At 42.6% G+C, this 20,805-nt stretch overlaps 2 protein-coding genes across 2 annotated transcripts in view; one reads left to right on the forward strand and one right to left on the reverse strand.

Annotated features, from left to right (window-relative positions):
* Positions 1-215: 215 nt before the first annotated feature.
* Positions 216-7,780, reverse strand: casp8ap2 (caspase 8 associated protein 2). The gene is made up of 9 exons (XM_030782864.1): positions 7,732-7,780; positions 7,302-7,382; positions 7,058-7,164; positions 6,763-6,837; positions 6,413-6,528; positions 3,421-6,308; positions 685-3,190; positions 445-544; positions 216-278 (listed from the first exon to the last, which is right to left on the reverse strand). Exons 1-9 carry the CDS (start codon positions 7,778-7,780, stop codon positions 216-218), a joined length of 5,985 nt encoding a protein of 1,994 aa, XP_030638724.1.
* Positions 7,781-9,574: 1,794 nt separating this feature from the next.
* mdn1 (midasin AAA ATPase 1) overlaps positions 9,575-20,805 on the forward strand; it is a 46,005-nt gene continuing 34,774 nt past the window's right edge. The window contains exons 1-23 of the mRNA XM_030781114.1: positions 9,575-9,695; positions 10,175-10,401; positions 10,892-11,116; positions 11,233-11,340; positions 11,537-11,729; positions 11,870-12,079; positions 12,272-12,403; positions 12,554-12,657; positions 12,896-13,010; positions 13,239-13,420; positions 14,924-15,005; positions 15,353-15,448; positions 15,983-16,095; positions 16,469-16,617; positions 16,756-16,816; positions 17,091-17,302; positions 17,733-17,836; positions 18,119-18,263; positions 18,612-18,708; positions 19,081-19,194; positions 19,481-19,628; positions 19,768-19,875; positions 20,308-20,459. Coding sequence (XP_030636974.1) covers positions 9,600-9,695; positions 10,175-10,401; positions 10,892-11,116; positions 11,233-11,340; positions 11,537-11,729; positions 11,870-12,079; positions 12,272-12,403; positions 12,554-12,657; positions 12,896-13,010; positions 13,239-13,420; positions 14,924-15,005; positions 15,353-15,448; positions 15,983-16,095; positions 16,469-16,617; positions 16,756-16,816; positions 17,091-17,302; positions 17,733-17,836; positions 18,119-18,263; positions 18,612-18,708; positions 19,081-19,194; positions 19,481-19,628; positions 19,768-19,875; positions 20,308-20,459 — 3,173 coding nt within the window. The 5' untranslated portion in view covers positions 9,575-9,599. The remainder of the gene's footprint in view (positions 9,696-10,174; positions 10,402-10,891; positions 11,117-11,232; positions 11,341-11,536; positions 11,730-11,869; positions 12,080-12,271; positions 12,404-12,553; positions 12,658-12,895; positions 13,011-13,238; positions 13,421-14,923; positions 15,006-15,352; positions 15,449-15,982; positions 16,096-16,468; positions 16,618-16,755; positions 16,817-17,090; positions 17,303-17,732; positions 17,837-18,118; positions 18,264-18,611; positions 18,709-19,080; positions 19,195-19,480; positions 19,629-19,767; positions 19,876-20,307; positions 20,460-20,805) is intronic.

Below are 20,805 nucleotides of genomic sequence, written 5' to 3' on the forward strand. Positions count from 1 at the left end.
AGTTTAGTGGACATGGTTTTTCACTTTGCCTTCACTCAAACACCAGGCAGTGAAATCCTTCTGGCCACTACTCAGTGGTTATTCCCTAATGTTACGGTCAGGGCACTTAGGTGGACGAAGTTCAAAAGCCTGTACAACATACTTTACATATGTTTTCTAGCGAGGGAAAGCCCAGAGGCCAATAGCATGGAGCTCATGGGAGCCTCTTATAAAACTCAACTTGCCATCTTCTCTTTCTTCTTAAATAGCTTCATTAGTTGGGCAACCCTCTCAGCAATCTATAAAAAAGAAACTACCATTACATGATCGTAATCATTACATCTGCACAGGTGCAAATGGTACATTTGACAAAACATATCCGAAAGGCATTAAAGGGCAGCTAAAGAACATACACAAATATTAGTAGAAAGTTACTTGTTAAGCCAAAAGCAAATGAAAATTTACCTGTGACGGTGACTTATTGATCCTCTCGGCCAATGAAGAGAATGTCTCCGTAGAGGCTCCTTTCATCTTAAGCTCAACTAAAATGTCCCGGTCCTCATCCCTTCAAAAAGAGACAAACTTCTTAACAGGTTTTTGCAAACAGAACTATGGTTTTCCTATCTGTTGATTAAACCATTACACCATTCACCATACACGCATGAGTGAGAGAATTAAAGTAAGCAAGATCAAAAGGACACTCACCTTGTCCATGTCATCACCACCTCTCCCTTCTTTCTGACCACATTCTTGGCAGAGAGACTGTTGGGTGACAGTTGTGGTGATACAACTTTACTTTCCTTCTTTGTTGGAGTCTTCATGCCTCTTTCTTTTCGGTCCTTAGACTTCTTTTTATGCTTCAACTTGTGATGTTTGCTCTGGGGTTCTTCTGTTTTAGAGCGCTTGGCCTTCGTTTCTGAATGGTGTTTCTTACGTTTTCTGGAAAATTTATCATCTTTACTTTTTATCACCACCACTTTGTTTCCCTCTTCCTGGGTAGAGGGAGCATTAGAGTTCACATTCTTGGCTGGGTCCTTGTCCAGCCTGGCTTTCTCTATTTGTAAAAGTGTATTACTTGCTTCCGGAATAGTTACAGGCAGGCTATGGGTAGTGCTGGCCACACAAGGGAGCTCTGTGGGGCTTTTACTGAAGGACTGAGGTTCTGTTGGTTGAGTCTCAGCAGTAGTAATGGCTGTAGACAGGGTGTTATTTTCCTCTGCAGATCCACTAACTTCTGCTTGTGCTTCTTTCAGGTCACCTTCTGTGACTTGATCTGGGCCGGCGGATGTGGACCTTATCCGAACAATAAAGTGATCGTTGGACTTCTCCATTACCTCGGCCTGCATGGGAACATTGGACTTAAACCGAAAAGAAGAAGGCTCAGAACCTTCCCAAGTTCTGCCAGTACTTGATCCACAACTGGAGTTGTCGGTATCGAGAGAAAGATGAATGTCCTGTTCAGTGGCATCTTCTCCCTCTAGAAGGGCATCTTCACTGAAATGGGCACTAATTACACTGTCAGGAGCAGACAGGGGTTCCCCGTTTGCTGGCTGCAGGAAGCTCAAATGATTGTCTGATTTCAAAGGTGAGGGAATAGTCAAAGATACAGCCAAGTCCTCCGACAATATGGAAAAGGATCTCTGTGAATTCACAGCAGTCAAAGGGGGAAGGTTGGAGGGAACTTCTAACAAACAACTTTCGTCCAGCAGGGCTGGATTCAAGGACATTTGAATTTTACTGTTAGGAGAGGTAAATTTACAGGGTGAGATTGTAGACCATGACGCAAGAAGTTTTGTCGGAGTGATGCTTTTGCTTGGTGTTATAACCCCTGTCAAATTCTCTCCGCTAGAGCCGTCTTTTCGAGGCGTGCCAACAGGCCAATTTTGATTGTCACCCGTTGAGCCACTGCAATCCAATAAATCTGACCCTTGGAGAAGACACTTGAAAATCTCTCCCATCTGTGAGTCTGTTACCAAATTAAAGGTCAAACTTGATGTCTGCTGCTCAGTGAGAATTTCAAAGTCTGACTTATCTTGGATGGACCCGCTGTGGGAGAGGCGACGAGCATAGGTAGCCATTTTATCTGCCGAAGCAGGAGGGTTCTTTGTTGGCGTGCCATCGGACGAAGGAAGAGCAGGTGTTTGGTCTGTTGTTTGCACCTCTGATGAATCCTTCTCTTTCTCCATGAGTACCCTTATATTTTTGCCTCTGCTACCAAGTCCACATTTTGAAAGCAAACGATTCGAGGGTGTGGTGTTTGGCGGTTTCTTTGGCGGAGATTCTTTAACCTCCTCAGTTACCTCCTTTGCCTTTTTCCCTGTTCTGTGATCAACTACACTCAAAGATGCTTTTTCTTGTTCCTTTACGACTTCTTTTCCATCCTTGGCATTTACAGCTGAGGATTTACCCTTTGATCTTCTACATGAACTTATCAGTATGCTCCTCACTTCCTTAAACAAAAAGTCAAATTGTCCATCAACAAAATTCCACAACTTCTGCTTCAGGTTTTGAGCCTGCTGCTCAAAAATACGACTGACAATTCCATTGTCTGAGACCTTGCTCATAACAGCAGAAATTACGTTCTTCAGCTTGGTTTTGAGATCAGCACCCTGACTGCACAATTTATCAAAGTTCACACTGTCAACATATTCTGTGAAAGAAGCTAGGGACATATCAATGACGCTGCAAAAAGTTGTCTTGGAAAATGTCTTATGAAGCTTCATGTACTTTTTCCTAATCTGCATACGAATCATTTTGAAGACATTCATAAACTCATCTACAGTGGAGATGGCTGTTTTGGCTGATGGTGGTAGGACTGTTTTAAAGCGCCTCTTTTGTGAATTGGGACTGCTGGTTGACACCATCGTTGTGGATTTATTACTTTGTGTCGAACATTTAGGGGTTGCAGTTGAGCTCATTTCAGATGCTCTTTTTGCCAGTCTGGGCGACTTTGGGCTTCGCTGATTTCCAGTAGCTGATGACGACTTCTCCTTTCTGCTTGGAGGACTTTGACTGAGGGGAACTTCCTCCTCCTCCTCCTCCTCGTCACTGACAATCTCTCCTTCTTCTAACTCTTCAGGACTACTACTCCTTAGAGCAGATTCATTAAGGTCCTTCTGTGTTGGGAGGGAACTGTCAGGTCTCTTATTCTCTTTGTTCATGTCCATTCTTAATGCACTGGCATCTGCAGCTACTGATAAACTGGAAAAATCTAAAGGAGATGGAGAAGCACATTGGAGATGCACAAACAAACAGGCATAAACCTTACAGTCTTAAACTTTAATAAGCATACATATTGCACATAGATGTCTTAGTCCATCACTTTAAACATTTACCAAAATAGTTATTCAATGCTCATCTCAGTGAAATGTGTCTGGCCAAAACAACACAACACTAATAAAAAAAACAAAACGACAACAAACAAAAAAATCCATTAATTACCTTTGCCGAGACTCTTTACGTGTGGTTGCTTCCCAGGACGATGAGGCTGTACTTTCCTAACCTGGCGGACTGGGCTTGTGAGAGGGCTAATGGCATCTGGAATGACTTTGATATTCCTTAGAGTTAGCATCATGGAATCTTCATCATGGATCAATGGGACAGAGCTGGAAGGTTCTGGGTTTTGCAACTCTTTTTCTGTGGAATCTGGCTCTGAGGTACTGGCATCTTTTGGTACCTTAACTGGGCTCTCAGCAGGTTTGCTGGTAAGCTGTGTAGATGGTACCACCCCCTTCGGAGTACAGACGCTAACACTAGGTACTGCAGTGCTCTGTCCTTCTGAAAGTTTTGCTTCATGGAAAGAGTTTTCCCTTGTCTCTGTCTCTTTAACTGGAATAACCACCATCTGTTCCACATTGCCATGGCACTGGGAAACATGATGTATTCCAACAGTGCTAGAAACAGCATCCACGGAAACAGAACACTGGTTCTCTGATACATCACCCTCAGGCGCTTGTGTAGTGACAGAGGTGGGCACATCTTCATTAGGAACCCTACTGTGGACTGTGGGTGAAGAGTGGGGCTCAGACAGAGATTTTTTCCCAATATTTTTCCCAAGGTCCTCCAGACAGACAGAGGCATGTGGATTTTGTATGCCTATTGTATCTGATTTAACAGATAGGTTTTCGCAGACAGAAGCTCTGGGACCTTCAGGAGGCAAACAACTGTCAGCACTAAGACATTCTTTTACAAGAGTCTGAGAAATTTCAGAACGGCTGTCAGAGCAGCTGTTCGGAGACTTCCTCAAGATATTAGCCTCTTCATCAATGCCTCCGTCTTGCATTTCCTCATCCTGACATAGAACCTCTTGTGCTGTTGTAACAGTCTCAGGTATCGCAGCATCAGCTTTTATTTCAGATGAGTCTTTATTCTCTCTCAGTAAATCCACAACTTTACTGCACTCTGTCTCTTTAGCTCCTGTGGATTCAGTAACAGAACTACTTGTATCAGGCTGGGCTGTATTCTCAGGAGCCTGTGACAAAGATGGATCAGAATCCACATCCATCGTCTCAGATTCTGGGCCATCTTCAGTTTCATCGATGATAAGAAACTCCTCCCCTAAAGAACTGTTCTGCTCAGCTGACTTGGACAAGAGGCATTCTTCAGATGGTGCTCCTACCTGCTGCTGAACTTGGGACTGCTGGTTTTGTTTTTTAATCGGTGAGAGAGTGAGGTTCAAGGTTTCCATGAAACTCAGTTTTCTGTTTGGGCTGTCTTCCTCTGACATTCTGTGATCTGCCACAGAGGCTTCAGACCGTGACAGAATCTGTGTATCAGGTTGGGTCAAATTTTTGTCCTGACCTTTCTTACTACAGTGACTATCATCTGAGCTATTAGGTTGGACCGCCGTGTTTGCGTGGCTGTCAACTTCTGCATCCATCTGACTTTCTGATCTTCTTTCCTTTTGCTCTTTATCCTCAAGACAACCTTTCCCTCTGCTTCTGTCTCTATCTCTCCCCTGAGTCTTCTTCTGTGGATTATTTTCAGTAGCATTTGCAAGTTTATCATTTCTGGTGCATTCTTCATTTCTTGCATTTACCTGGGTACTGGATTTTTTGCTCTTTGTCTTTTCCTCCTCAATTTCGCAAGAAGTTTTTCTTTTCTCACTACCTTTATCCTGATCTTTCCTGTCAGGGTAACTGTCACCACGCTTCTTCTCTACCATATTGCTATGGCTTCCTGATTTTCTGTCATTTGTCATTTTCTCATCAGTTTTAATGGTGGTTTCCCTACCACTTCTATCAGTCATTCTGTTCCTTCGTTCATATTCTTTGCTCTTCTCTGATCTGGTGTTTCTCCTTTCCTCACTATTCTTCTTTTCGATATCTCTTGTGCTTCGATCTCTATCTTTTGCCTTTTCCCGCTCATACTCCTTACCCTTTTCAGATCTGCTACTTCTCCTTTCCCTGCTGTTCCCATCCTCTTGCCTTTTCTCTTCTTTTCTGTGATGGTCTCTGGTGCCAGTATGTTCCGTTTTGTGATCAAGGGAGGTAGTAGTCTTCTCAGTGAAGCTCCTTTGATTAGAGGAATCAGGTGATCTGTTTTTATGTCCAGAACGTGCGGTGTCTCTACCACCTCCTTCTCTCTCATGGTGATGCCTAGACTCTTGGTAGCTACCTCTGGACAGTCTGTCTTTGCTATCTTTGCTCGACCGTGTGCGAGATGATACGCATGACTGAGAAAGAGTCTGTGCCTGGTAAAGAGCATTTTCAGTTCTCTCCGATTCCCTGTTCATTCCAAGGTCTTCAGGATGACGGTGTCTGTTTTTGCTATACTCTGAGCTGTGCTTCCCTGACTCTCTCCATGCTTTCTCCGTCCTATCCACTTCTTTTGAATATCGGTCTTTATTTGCCTCCTGGCTGCCTTCAGCGCTGCCAGCTCTGGTCTTAGAGGCTTTCTGTTTTGCTTTGTCACCCTCTGTGGAGATCAGAGCTTCGGTCTCTACGGATTTTCTGCGTATTTCGTTATACCCGGAAACAGTGTTAGACTGGATAGGTCCACAAACCTGACGAGGTTGCAAAGTTGAAGAATTGTTCAGAACAGTACAATCTGTTTTATGGGCGTCTGAAGGAGTTTCACAGTCCGTTCCAGAGCGCCTTGATTTTTCTAAAGGTGGCAACTGCGTGAGCGATGTTTCCATATGGTCCACGTTGTGTCTGTCCTGAGGCTGTGAAACATCCTTGACAGCAGATTCTTCTCTGTGATTCTGGGATTCAGGGCGTGCAGGGAGCCCAACGGCATCTTTAACATTATGTCTGCTGAAGGCTTTATTGTTTAAACAGTTCAGCTGAGGACGTTGAAAACTTTGACCACGACCGCTCCTGCCAGGTCTGTAATGACAACACCCAATTAATACGTTTCAATTCACTTAAAAGAAATGATAAATGATCAATAATAAAAAAAAAAAACATATCTGGCAAAGAATCGGCCTTGCCTTTGGTTCAGTCGGTTGATCTCATCATCCTTTCGTAAAATTTCCATTCTGGCTGTCTTTATAAGTGCACTGATGTTTTTCTTAAGGCGGGTGTTCTCTGTATGCAAACTCAAGTTCTTGAAGAAAAACACAAACAAGAAATGAGGCGCTGTTCTCTAATTTACTTGCCAAATCAAGAAGATCATTAAGAGATGGGGAAAAACATAAAACAAGAAAATAAATCTGCTCTAAGGTGTATCATAAACAATGCTTTCAAATGAATGTTTTTCCTACACATTCATTTGATAAGATTTTAGTACACTGGGCACATGAATAACAACATTTTAATAACTCAAGTAAAGTCAACAAACCTTTGTCTGCATCTCCTGCAACTTCAACAGCAATTCTTTGATTTGGTTTTGAGCAGCATCAAATTTATTCTTCAGCTGCAAATAATAAATTCGTAAATGTTAAATATTAACATTCATCCAAAGAGATAAAGTCTGCAATAAACACATCCACAATAGAACCTATTCAAAACGTTTGAGTGTAAGCTTTTCCGCTTTTATCTGAAATTCCTTTGGCAGCTGAGTCTGATGTAGTTAAGAATACAGACTGAATGACCAAGTGCTGTGGTCAAAACACATCAGTTTCAGAAACACAAACCTCATTATAGGTTGCTTCTTTTTCCTGCTGTTCCTTAGCAATGATTTCCTCATACAGATCCATGGACTCACTGAGTCTTTGGGGTGATTGGAATGGGCACACATTTTCTGAAAAAGGCAGCACGATTTGTTTACATGTAGGTGGAACAACCTTCTCATTCACAACACAATACTCCTGCTTTCACCTGTACAGTTCACAAGAGTAAATATGGTTTTTGATGTTTAGATTTGCTGCAAGAATTTACCTGTCTTTCCGTTATTCTTGGGACTGTTCTCAAGTCCAGAGTAAATGTCCACAGATTCCTCATCATAATTAACTGGTGAGTCTGCAACAGGCAAACAGACAAAACATGTTTTGAAAGATTCAATGTTAAATTAGAACGTGATCATGGTATTTGTATTCTTTTTGCCCATTTTGTTTCCCCTCTCAATACAACTCTTGTGCAGTGACTGAGCTGCATCAACATAACTATGTACAAAGAGACGACCACGCACAGGGTCAACTCACGACGAAGTTTCTCTGTGTAAATATGGGATAATAGCATGCAAGAACACGACATATCAGCTAAGCTATTCGGACCCTCAATCAATAACAGTAAACAACGATAAAAGACCAAAACGACCAACATGTTGGATGCTCAATGACAAGATTAAAGATCGAGGAATTGGACTTACCCCTGTGCTCCTGCCCAAGATCACCATATAAGTCATCTATGTCCTCCATTATTCGTCAGCTAAGAACTGTGGAGAACTGCATAAAAGGTGTCTGAAAACCAGTAACGGTGCGTTAGGGTTTTATATCGAATATTATTTTGCACTTTCCGGTACAAAGTGATCATCGCAGCTATTTACACAAATAAAAACCCTGGTGCAGACACATGCTTTGAAAATACTTGACCACACACTGTTCGCAAGATAACGAGGAAAGCAAAGCACACGACAATAAGAAATAGGGTTGAAACTAAACGATATAGCATTGGTATTAGCTAGCTAGTAGCTGCCATAAGCTTAACTCGTAACGTAACAAACAAATTTAAAGCTTGATTTAAGACCTTTTCTTTTTCACCATTTAAAACAAGAACCTACACTTTTGATAAGACTGTCAAAACCAACTGTTACACTTACCATTTAAAAATGCGCAGACTTTTTGCATAGTTCCAACAATACCGCGCCAACCCCACGTCTGCAAAACAGGAAATGACAACATTTTCCCGCGGTCTCTCGCCCTCGTCTAAAAGAACAGGCATTTCTTCCGGGTTCTGTGTGGAAAATGTTAAACATAATAGGGTTTCCCCATATTAAGTATAAAGGTTATGTTTTAATAAAGCAGGTTATGTTTTAAGACCAGTCATCCGGCATTATCTTAAGGCAAAATCTGCGGGTTTAGACCTATCTCAATCTACAGTTTCAGTTCAATTACATTATATTCATTATGAACCATTGCTCCAGCATTCGAGGCCCCAAATGTCCTTTATCTGTCCGAATAAGTTGATGCTAAATTGATGAACGAGAGTAATGAAATGGACATGTCATTTTAGTGGCAATGTTCTGGTGCGTCTTGTCACTGATAGCCTACTTGTGGATGGATAAGTTTCTTGTCTGATGATGCTATTGTGTTAAATCTATTGGTAATTTTCTAATTTGCAGTAATAATTAATGATGTCACGCAAATGAGTTTATTGATAATTGTTTATCACAATAAGTTTGGAAGATATATGTGTCAGATGAAATGGCAAGAGAAAAAATTAAATGAAGGATAGGACGTGCTTATAAAGACTGTAATGGTTTATTATTTACCTGGTTTGTGTATTAAACTGAATAGTCCTACTCTACCGAAAAGGAATTAGATTTCTCTTTAAACCGAGGCTCGAGGCTTTGAGTACACCAGAGGGTCTGTTATTCTACACTCTTTACATACGTCAAGAGCAAGTGTTTGTGTGTTGTGCCCAAGGTCGTGTAACGAATTAGAGAACATACAGAATGTCATATCAGCCATCATTTGCTTTTGTGTTTACGACGTTACATTATATTTCTGCTCCCTTAGACACATATTGAACAGCATTTGCAATTACATGTTTCTCTGAATGCAGAGAAATCCTGACATTACTGTTGTGCAGAAAATATCTCATCGTATTTATACATTTTGATCTGGACATATGCAATGACCGAATTAAGAGGGAGGAACTAAATAACTGCAACCAAAATATATTATCTAAAAAATGATGATAGACAGATTAAGCCGAATTATCTCATTAGAAACACCCTCTACATTCGCCCAAAATCAAAGCCTTTTGTCGCATGACGGGACGTAAGCAAAGCGACAAAAATGAAATGACCCGGAAGTATTCTTCATTTACTCACATGTGGACAGGGATTTTAACACTGACGGGAACGTGTTTGCTGTGTTGTGATACAACCTGAACAGACGAGCAAGTGATGAACCCCAAGATTCCCACATCGTAGAATATAATTACGGTTATTTTAACTTTCATTTGCTACAGAGGTACTACCGAAACCCTCTTAGATACACGACAAATGATACAATGGAAAATTTAGAATTGAGCCTAACATCACTCGGTATTATCTCAAGGCATATTGAGAAAAGTCACAACGAACTCACCAAGTATTTATCAAAGCAGGTAAGATTGCTAACTTATTTAGTTAAATATGAATGCAATTTCTATCTCTCTTCGGATCAGCATCCTTGGAGCGCATCATCTTATCTGCATAGTCAGCCATGTCAACAATGTTGTTAATTCTCGTGCAGTTGTCATTTAAACTCCGGCAAAATGGCGAAACTGTTTCAAGTAGTCTCTGATAAAAGCTCTAGTAGTGCTGTATATATTGTGGGCTGTAATATTACCAACTGTGTTCTTCACAACGTGTTGTGCGGCGGACCGGACCTGTATGTATTCCGAGGGCCAGTGGTTTTACCAGTCGTGTCTTGGCGCGATGTTTAAAGATAACGGTCCATGTTCTATACAGTGTTTTCATTACGTTAATGCTCATTATCATGAAAGTATATACATGTGGACGAAATGTAGCTAAACTTAAGTTTTATTACCGAACTGGCCAAACAGATATTCGACTGTCAATCACCTTGTCTTTTCACTCGTAGATATGGAGCCAGCAGGACAGACAAAACATATTGGGGTGTTTAGCTCAACTTCTGTTGGAGAAGGACTACACTCTCTTGATTGCTCGACACTTACGACCGCTGATCCTGGACCTGCTGGAGAGGAACGCCGAGCGCATCAAAGCCGACGCCAGACTGAACCATGACCTTCATGAGCGGCTCTGTGTAGCTCTTAGCAAACTTCTCAATATCAGCCCTGACGCTCAGGCGTAAGTGTATAAACATTCACACCCTTCTTTCGAGGTTCTGTCAGCTCAACCCAGAACCAATACCTATCCCCTTTCTGCAACATTGCTGTACACAACTCAGATGTTTACTCCCAGGGGTCCTTGCATTTTTGTTTGTTTGTTTGTATGTTTGTTTGTAAAGCAATATGTTTGATTAGCCAAGGATTATACACACTTACTTCCCTGGGAAAAATAGCCCCCTTATTAAGAGGCCAGGTCAGAAAGCCACAGGACTCCAGTGGTCATGCATTGGACTCTTAATATCCCTGTCTGTAAAACTCTAGTGCTTGCCAGAGCACTCAGCTCAGCAGTAGTAGCAGCGTCACCACATTCATCCCTCGGGTTGTTTTGATTGCAAGTTGGACGCAGTCACTAAACGCGTCATTTTAAGTCCACCAGAGGGTCCCAGTAGAGGGGTGACAGGGAGTGACACGAGACTGCATGTTTCAATTCGCTCCCACTCCCTCCACAGATTTGCAGCCAGATATTTCACCAGTGCTCCTCCAGTATTCCAGAGACTTTTCTTCACCAGCGAAGAATCTGCATCCATTCAGTATGGCCCAAGACGGATGAAGCTACGCGATCTGATGGGCGCCACTCTACGCTTCCTCCAGAGCGACTGCGCCAAGTTCCGAGTGTTGTGGGACTGGAGCGTGTGCGTGTCCCAGCTGCTCACCAGTGACGTCATGGTCAGATGGTAAGTCCGTCGCTGGCCGGCGATTCCTTTCCAGAAGCTGGGAGCCATGTATGTGATATGGTTAGCTGGCTAGCTAACGTCTGATGTTTTGTGTTGTTTCTGTTTCTACTCTGCAGCTACACGGCCCAGTGCCTTGCTCTGGTGTCCCACATGACTGATAATCAGAAAACCATCTTTCTGAGGAAGGTCCTGTCGAGTGATGAGATACTACATCTTAAAATGAAGTATGTCAAGAAACATTTGGATTTTTTTGTCCTCCCTGTGTTTTTGGGTTGTTTTCAATAGATTTGAATTTGTGTAAAAACAGTTACGTTCTGGGTTTTTTTTTGTTTTTTGTTTTGTTTCTTTCCAAATGAAGCATTAAATCCTGGCCCCTTGACAAAGACATAACCTGTTGTGTTTTGTTTGTTTTGCCTGTAGGTCACTGGAGGAGACACAGCAGCTTGAAGTAGAGAAAGCCTTGGTTTTGGCCAATCAGGGCTCAGTGATGTGGCGGAAGGAAAAGGGAAACAAATTCACCAGGGGTCAGGTGGTCTCTGAGGATTTGTCTCAGAACGTCGTTGCCGTTTGTGGCGTAATTTTACCGCGGTCGGCACCTCAGCAGAATGAAACGGTATGACACTCAAGACTGAAGAAGAGACAATTGTCTTAAATATTGGTGGGGTCAGTTTTTATATTCATTTGCAAACGGTTGTGGGACGTAGCTCTTTTTATTTGTAGTTGTTTAATGAAAATACCGTGCTTCAATCTCAGGACCCTTTGAAAAACCTGGTGTTGGTGGACTCGACGTGTCGAAATTTGAGGCGACTTGCCATGGCTGTAGCATCCCAGAAGCCCGTGCTTCTTGAAGGACCAATAGGCTGTGGCAAAACCGCCCTGGTTGAGTATTTAGCTGCTGCCACTGGACACGTGAAAGCTCCTGAAATTCTCAAAGTCCAGCTGGGAGACCAAACAGACAGCAAGGTAAGATAATGATAAATTTTTGTTTTACTTGAAACGCATTGTGTTCGTTTTCTGGTAACACGTAACCGATGTGTACGAAACGCTCTGGTGTCGTGCACTATTTTGAACGTAGTCCAGCTCACCATTGTAAAATGATCTCAACAAGACAATCTACTCTACAGCGTCTTTACTGTTTGACTCCTCCTTTTGTAGATGTTGCTGGGCATGTACAGGTGCACTGATATTCCAGGGAAGTTTGTGTGGCAGCCAGGCACACTGACCCAGGCTGTGTCAAAAGGTCACTGGATCCTACTGGAGGACATTGATCATGCTCCTCTGGATGTGGTGCGTGTCTTTCCTCTAAAACTTTTTATCTCAGATTGGTTTAATGCTTTTCACATTTTATCATTGCGAGGGCCTGTCCCATACTTCTAAGTGACTGGTGAGTTTGCCAATAAATGTGAGGCTTTTGCATTTTCTTTTCCCATCTCTTAGATATCCGTATTACTCCCCTTGATGGAAAACAAGAAGTTGACTATCCCCGGACGAGAGGACTGTATTCAGGTGGCCCCGGGCTTCCAGTTTTTTGCAACACGGAGGTATGACACCAGCTCAAAGGATGTTTTCTTTTCTTTTTTTTTTTTAACCTCAATCTTACCATTGTATGCCTTTTTTTATATTTCTGTCTGTGAACTCTCTGTGAATTCTTGACCGTACCAGTGCCTGATATAACTCTTAAAGTGCTAAAAGTTAGCTTGATCATGTATTATGAAAAGTGCTCTGTCATTGAAGTTGAATTGCATTGCATTAAATATTTAATGTTCTCTTGTTTTCTAGGATGTTCTACAGCGGTGGAGCATGGCATCGTCCTCAGAGCACACACGCTACTCTTCTGGACAAGTACTGGACCAAACTACAGATTGGGAACATGAACCGAGAGGAACTGAAACAGGCAAGTCGTCTTCTTTTTTTTTTTTTTCATTTGTCTTAAAATGAATTGTTGTTTGATGGTGGGTAGTTTTCCGGTGGACCGGATTTCACTGGCGCTAGTGACAAAATGAAAAGAATGAAAGAAAGAAACAACTTGCAGCTAATCTTCAAAGGCATGGCTGCGAGCGTGTCATTTCTGACAAAGCAGTCGTCATTTGGTTCACCATGTCGCCTTTTAAACCGCGTCTAGGTTCTAGTGAAGAGGTATCCAACCCTCTCAGTGGTGGTGGAGCGCCTGTTGGATATTTACTGCCAGCTGACCGGAGACCGACACCATGGCCCGGTCAGCACTGGGCCACAGGCTGTGGAAGGGGCACAGTTCAACCCAGATGAACGGGTCGCCGGGCTGGAAGGGAGGGGGCTTTCATTGAGGTAATATATCAGTTAATCCAAACCCTGAAAGGCTTACTGAAGTATTTGCATCTCATTACCTTTACAAAACAATTGAAAGTCATTTTATTTGCAAAACGAAATTTTCTAAACAAATTTAGTCATTTCTCCTGTGTTAGAGTTATACCTGCAGTTGACAATGTATTTGAGCTTATTGGTTGGTTTTATAGACATTGCCTGTGTACAATTTTTTTTTTTTTTGGCCTTGCCCCAACTCTAAATATGTGTTGACGTGAACATTCTCTGATTTGTTGGGTAACATAGCGGTCACTCTATTAAATCTATACTATGCCCCAATTCACGCACACATATGTTTTTCTACAGTCAAAAAGTGACGCTTATGTGCCTGTCAATATTACTTCATGAGTTCATCCCCATGTATATTTCGAACATCATCTCTTTGCTCTACATAAAGGGCATGATACCAGAATATGTATCGAAATGCTGCGTCCTCGTCTAGAGGAGTGATGTGATGTCTGAATCAAATTGGTACATTCCCATTGGCTGATCAGCTTCGCCTTCGGGTCTTTCATTAACTGTCCAACGGGCTGTGCCGCAGTCAATGACTATTGATCAGAATGTCCCTGCTACAGCACCACAGACAAAAAATGCGGAAAAGGCCAGGCCAGGGCAAGAGTAGTACCTCAAAACTGTCTGGGATTCAGAACTTTAGCTTCAGAGAGTGCTGTTTGTTTTTCCACCTACCCGTTGAGCTGCGGACTAGTGTGGCTCATTGGGCTCTTTTTTTGTTGTTGTTGTTGTTGTTGTTGTTGTTGTCTTTTTTTTTGGAAAAGGTGTTTTGACCTAAGCAAATGTTGAGTTTGGGTTGACTCTTTTTGCTTAAGGGACCGATCAATGCGGGAATGCCGGTATTTTCCATACGGTGTGTCGTGATTTTTTTTTTGGAGTACCCATAGTGTAGCTGAAAATCAATTAATGCAATTAATTTATGCTTTTGTGGTCCACACCAGTACATTTAGAGAACATTTCTTATTTGTCAGCCTTTTTTTTTTTTTCCAAATTGGAATTTGTCTATTTGTGCTGTAAGTGATCAATCTGTACTGGAGAGTTAATGTATTTTTGCGTTATGTAATCTAGGTAACACATAATGTATTCAACATTGACTCAGATTTGTTATCACACACATGTTTATTGAGTGACATACTGCACCGGGGACAGTTAAAAGAGAGCAGCTGTTTTAATTCCATAATTAAGACAAAGGAATAACTCCTTATAAGGGATGGAATTATGGAGAGACACTTTATTTAATTGTTTATTATGTAAGATGTGATGTTTCCAATCTTTTCATTAAATACAGGAAAACTCCTGTAGCATTGCTGTCAGACCGTTGTGCCACCAATTACTTAATGAAAATTTCATCGTTTAACTTCGTAACTATGCACTGTACAATTATTCATGATTTTTTTTTTTCCAGCTTTTTTTTCTGTACACCCCACAAATGTTCTGCGTTCTTCTCTTTAACAGGGACTTACTGAAATGGTGTGAAAGAATCTACTACAACTTTGATAGCTCTTCTTCTGCCACTGCCCAGATTGTTTTTCTAGAGGTGAGTTGTCTCGTGGTCTCCAAGGCAACCTGTCACGGCCAAAACATGGCTGCGGTTGTACCCATTTATCTGACTGATGGACAGAGTTTAATCAGACGCAGCGTTCTGTCCGTCGTGAGAAATGGACCCATCCCCTGGAATATTTACGCCCGCTGATCTCGGACCGCGGTTCCGATCAGCTAAACCCGTTCCGCTCTGGCTTTACTAGGAGAAAAAGAAATCTGTTCTGTTAATGCTGAGTTAACTCGGATGTGTTATTGAAGCATTTTCAATCATCTGTCCTTAAGCCCTGTGAACAGAAGCGGTTACAGAGTGTGTGGGTGTAATGTCTGTTCTCTGTTTTCCAGGCCCTTGACTGCTTCACTGCCATGCTGTCTAAACCAGAGAGCCGACTGAGAATGGCAGAAGCAATAGGCAGCAAACTCAACATCTCCAGGGAAAAGGTGAGGGGATGGGGCATAAATTACTAATCCATATTATTATTGCTTAGTTACCAGTCTGTGCTATTATAGCTCAGCATTTAGTTCCAAAAACATGTTTACCAGTATTGTATCAAAATTTAGTTTGCTAAGGTAGTCTCTATAGTCATATAGCAATGTTACGCTGGGTATTGTGTAGCGTATACCTTTTGACATTTTCCAGCAATGTGCTGAAAAGACAGCATCTGGGATTTATGACATTTTAACAACCATGTTATGTCACCAATGGCGAGGAAAAGCATTGTGTACCCCAATGTATCTTATGACTCAAAAATGAAAGGATTACGTAATGTCTTTTCTGATGTGATATTGCTGTGCACATTTTAGGAGACTGACTTGACACTTTTATTACTTCTTGTGAAAAAGCTCTTCTCGTCGCTCACTAAATCTCTACTATACGACATGGAGACTTCATGTTTTACTACGTGAGCGCTCTCAGGCCGATAGTGTTACATAACGTTTTTTTTTTTTTGGTTTGTTTTTTTTTTTTCCCTGCAGGCCCAGCATTTTTGTCAGATGTACCAGCCTTCCCTTAATGTAACAGAGCTGGAGGTGACAGTTGGCCGAGTTACAGTGCTCCGCAAACAGAGCGAGGTCGTCCGGCTAAACCTGTGAGTTACCCGTCAGGCCAGCGGTCTCCGTTCGCTCCCAGTCTGTTATTTAGATATTTGACGCGCCAGCCTCTGTGCCAACTTTTGGCCCAGGAACTGTGGGCACCCTGCTGTTAAATTGAATAAACATTGAATTGATCGTTAACCGCAAAGCAGTTAAACAAACCCCTACAGCGAATGAGGGAAATGCGGTTAGCTCGTTAGCATCTTTTACGAAGCCTCTTCGACGTTGTTGATAAAACGTATTGATTTGAACATACGAAAAATGAAGGTAAAGTTTTGGAATGAGTTGTGAGTTGTTCAGACGCATGTTCTTGGTCTGTGTGCGTTTGTGTCTGTGTTAATGTGTGTGTGTTTCATGATCCCTCTGCAGAGAGAAACAAACTTTTGCGGCCACGCGGCCATCCTCTGTCTTACTGGAGCAGCTAGCTGTGTGTGTAACCAAGGGAGAACCAGTCCTATTGGTTGGTGAGACTGGTACCGGAAAGACGTCTACAGTGCAGCACCTGGCAAGCCTTGCAGGTGAACCAGCTACCCCTCCCCCACGCGCACACACACACACACACACACACACAGAAAATGTAATTTTCCTCTGAATTTCTCACAAACATCTCTTATCTTTTTTTATTAACACGCTGTGTAACATCTCTCCATGTTCAGGGCACCGTCTGCGTGTGGTTAACATGAATCAACAGAGTGATACAGCAGATCTGTTAGGAGGGTAAGAGCACATGGTTTTGTGGGTATTACAGAGATGGTTTTGTGGGTTATTCAGTATTTTTGAACCAGTAGACCTCCTGGAACTAGAACAACTCGCTCATTCAGACTAAGGGTTTGATCATCTGTGTGAAATATTGTATATGCAGAGGTCAAATGCCAGCCAAAGTGTAACGTTTTCTCTAATGCAGTTAATGTGACCTACGCTGTCAAAGGCGAGATGTATTTAAAGACGGTTAAAAGTAGTGCCTTACTGATTTTGAAAATTTGATCCTCAGGTATAAACCAGTGGACCACAGGCTGATTCTGCTCCCCCTGCGGGAAGCGTTTGAGGACCTATTTTCTCAGACGTACTCTCGCAAACAGAACCTTACCTTCCTGGGACACGTTCAGACTTGTTTTAGGGGCAAACGCTGGCAAGATCTGCTCAAACTTATGGACCACGTATGCAAGTCTGCCCTCACTAAGGAGCTCCAAGACAAACCCAATGGTACAACTTGCAGTTATGTTTATTCAGCTGGTGCTGTTACTCATAGCTACTTATACTCATTACCACCCATGTAAGAGGGAAACCCTGCTATTAGCGGACCGATTCCCTCACTACTACACCATTACTACAGGTTGCCATGGTGATGTAGCAGCCACAGTTTTTATTTTCGTGAATCCCAGTCCATTTGCTTCGGTTAGGGTAGACCCACATAAAAACTTGTGTTTTTGCTTCAGCATTCTGAGTCAGAGTACAGTATAAATAATCCCATGTCAAATTACAGCCTTTCATTTTTAATGGATGAAAAAATATATTAATTGACATCTCTTGTAACGTTTTGTGTGATTTTGGGGGCTAATTTGCGTGCCCGCGCGTGTGTTTGTGTGCGCGTCTATGTGTGCGTCTTTGCGTGTGTCTGTGCATGTTCCCACAGCGGCCCTGCTTCAGGAACAGTGGGAGGCTCTAGCTCAAAGACTCAGCCAAACTCAGGAGCAGATCAGAGCCTGTGAATCTGCTCTGGTCTTCTCCTTTGTTGAGGTAATCTCTCCCCCTCCGCTCTCTTTTCCACCGTCAGATCTCCCAGTCATTCACCAACCCCCCCCCCCCCCCCCCCCCCCCACTGCTCCAGATCCCTAGAAATGGAACATAAACAGTTATTGACACTTTATGTGTGTATGCTGCTATGACACATTAGGAGATAAGACATACTTATGAAATAAAAGGATTGTGCTGCAATTATGCGTGTTTATAACATTTAATAAAGTGTAGTGAGATCTTAGTAGACTCAGGCTTTGTGTCTGTTGGTATGTGTTTGCACAGGGCACTCTGGCCCGGGCAGTGAAGAAGGGCGAGTGGATTCTGCTGGATGAGATTAACCTGGCGGCAGCAGAGACTCTGGAGTGTCTGAGCGGCCTCCTGGAGGGGACGGCTGGGTCCCTGGTCCTGCTGGACCGCGGGGACACAGGTATCTCACCCTAAATAGAGAAGTTCTCTGCTCCTAGAAGTGATCTAGGACCAGTTCACCTTATTCACAACCCTGTCCCAAACATATCATGAGGAAAGCCGGAATAGCTCTGCTCACAGGGCGTCTTTTTTGTCATTAACTGACCAGATATAAACACTGAGGTCTGCTCTTATCAATGGGATTTGAGAACACGATGTCTTTTCCCATCGTAATCAGGCATTGATCTGATGAACGCTGCAGTGCTGCTGTGCCTGTTTTTCCTGATTTTTTTTTTTTTTTTCCTGAGTTACATTGATTTACTCCATGTGAAGTGAACATTAAACTGTTCTGGTGTCAAACTGTGTTTAGAGCCACTGGTGCGACACCCAGACTTCCGTCTGTTTGCCTGTATGAACCCAGCTACAGACGTGGGGAAGAGGAACCTCCCTCTGGGTATCCGAAATAGGTGAGTAAGAGAGGGAAGGCCATAGTGGTTAGTAATCATCTTCCTGTGGCTCAGAGTGAAGGAATATGACCCAGTCAGTGGTTTTGGGTTTATTTCCTGAACATGATAACATAGCTTAAATATTCATGATATAAATAAAATTCTTCTTACAGTATATCCTAGCTCCAGAATAGTGGAATAAGTTGCCTCTCTTTGTCGTATTCTCTCACTGAACACATTCAAAAAATGCCTCAAATCTCACCTCTGTCAAATCTATCTGACCACTGAACCACTAAACTTTAGTGTGAGTTCAAGAGGAGGAAAAATGGACTCAGTAAATTCTTGGATTGTTTCTTAGGACTGGTTTTGTATACTGACCTGCATATTTCACAGGTTCACAGAGTTATATGTTGAGGAGCTGGAGAGTGATTGTGACCTGCGGGTCTTGGTCTCAGACTACCTCAGAGGCCTGAACGTGAACCGCACCATCATCCACGGCATCATAAGGTCTGAACCGCGCCTGGTCGTGCCACTGTTTTCACATGAAAAGCTTTTCAGATGTATTTTTTTTTTCTTTTTTTTTCAACAACACATATTTGCCTTATGAATTTGCTTGAGCACAACTAAACCATAAAAAATGAGTCATCATTTTCATTCATTTGAATAATTACATTTTGAATCATTTCAGTAATTAAAAAAAAAATTTGATGAATGGGTATCCTCTCCAGTCTCAGTAACGCGGCGCTCTCTTTTTTCTGTTTCGTTTTTTTCTTTTTTTTTTTTTTTTCCTCAGTTTTTATCTGGCAGTGAGAAGAGAGGCTCAGTCACGCTTGGTGGACGGGACAGGCCATAAGCCTCACTACAGCCTGCGAACCTTGTGCCGCGCCCTGAAATACGTAGCGTCTAACCCCTGCTACAGCATCCAGCGCTCTCTCTATGAGGTAACACGGTCCCACCGGCCTTACAGGAATTTTACACCAGTGTATTGGGTGTGAACATCACTGCTTGCAGCAGAATTACCCCGGGGGGAGCGAGTGACGCTACCTCGTCTTTTTCGTGACGTCTTTTTTCCCCCCACAGGGTTTCTGTCTGAGCTTCCTCACCCAGTTGGATCGAAGCTCCCATCCTGTGGTGGAGAAACTGGTGTGTCAGCACATACTGGGAGGCAATATAAAGTGTCTCAGACAAGTAAGAGCAGCTACAGTCAGCTAAGAGCTGTCTGAGATTCCTTTTTCTGAACCCAACATCAGATTATATTAATCACATCAAATGACGAATGGCTTCCTGCCTCGATATTAGATTAACCTCCTTCTCTTATAATCAGCACGTCCCAAATTAAGTGGCGTGCCCCCACTCTAATTAATAACCTAACCCAACGTAGCAGTAACGCAATCTTTACTGAATCTGCCAAGTCTTACATGCTCTAAAGACATTTTTCTTTTTTTCTTTTTTTCTTGTATTTTGTCATTCGTTCCAGTTTCTCTGTGTGTGTATGTATCATTTCAGACAGGTTTAACAGTGGCTTCGGTGTTTTGCCGAGGTTTTGTGGTAAATATTTGAAGCCGTTATATGGTATTATGGTCTCTGATCCCGGTGGTCTTCTGTCCTGTGTCTCTCCAGTCCATTCCTGAGCCCAATAACCGACGCTGTGTCCAGATTGAGGACTACTGGGTCACTCGGGGTGACATGGAACCAGCCCTGGACCCCAACTACATCCTCACCCCCTCCGTCAAGCTCAACCTGCGTGACCTGGCTAGGGTGGTGTCCGCCGGGTAGGAAAATACGGCCTGTTCCCTCCGTCGCTCCGCCGATCAATTGACTCGTCAATAGTTATTTCTCTAATGAATTGACTCTGTCGTAGTCTATTTTGGTTTTTGTAGTGTTAGTGGTGCTAAATGTCCGTTCAGGATGAGCTCTGCGGGTTTGAACGACTTTTTAGTTGGTTTTTTTGTTTGTTTGTTTGTTTGTTTTTTCTCATTATCTGTCGTGAGTCGGAGCTGTGAATCACGGATTTTTTTTTTTTTGCGCCCTGCGTGTTTGTTTGTGATGCTTGTGTCAATTGTTCCAATTGATCTTTGCCCTTGTTAATGAGGTTATCCCAGTTCTCTCAGAACAGTG

This window comes from Chanos chanos, chromosome 8 (genome assembly GCF_902362185.1).
Source record: "Chanos chanos chromosome 8, fChaCha1.1, whole genome shotgun sequence".
Classification (NCBI taxonomy): Eukaryota; Metazoa; Chordata; class Actinopteri; order Gonorynchiformes; family Chanidae; genus Chanos; species Chanos chanos.

Coding starts and splice junctions, on each gene's coding strand:
- casp8ap2 (XM_030782864.1), bottom strand. CDS start 7,780: ATGGAGGACATAGATGACTTATATGGTGATCTTGGGCAGGAGCACAGG. Junction 7,383..7,731: donor TCTTGGGCAGGAGCACAGGG/GTAAGTCCAATT, acceptor TGCCTGTTGCAG/ACTCACCAGTTAATTATGAT. Junction 279..444: donor TCAATAAGTCACCGTCACAG/GTAAATTTTCAT, acceptor TCTTTTTTATAG/ATTGCTGAGAGGGTTGCCCA.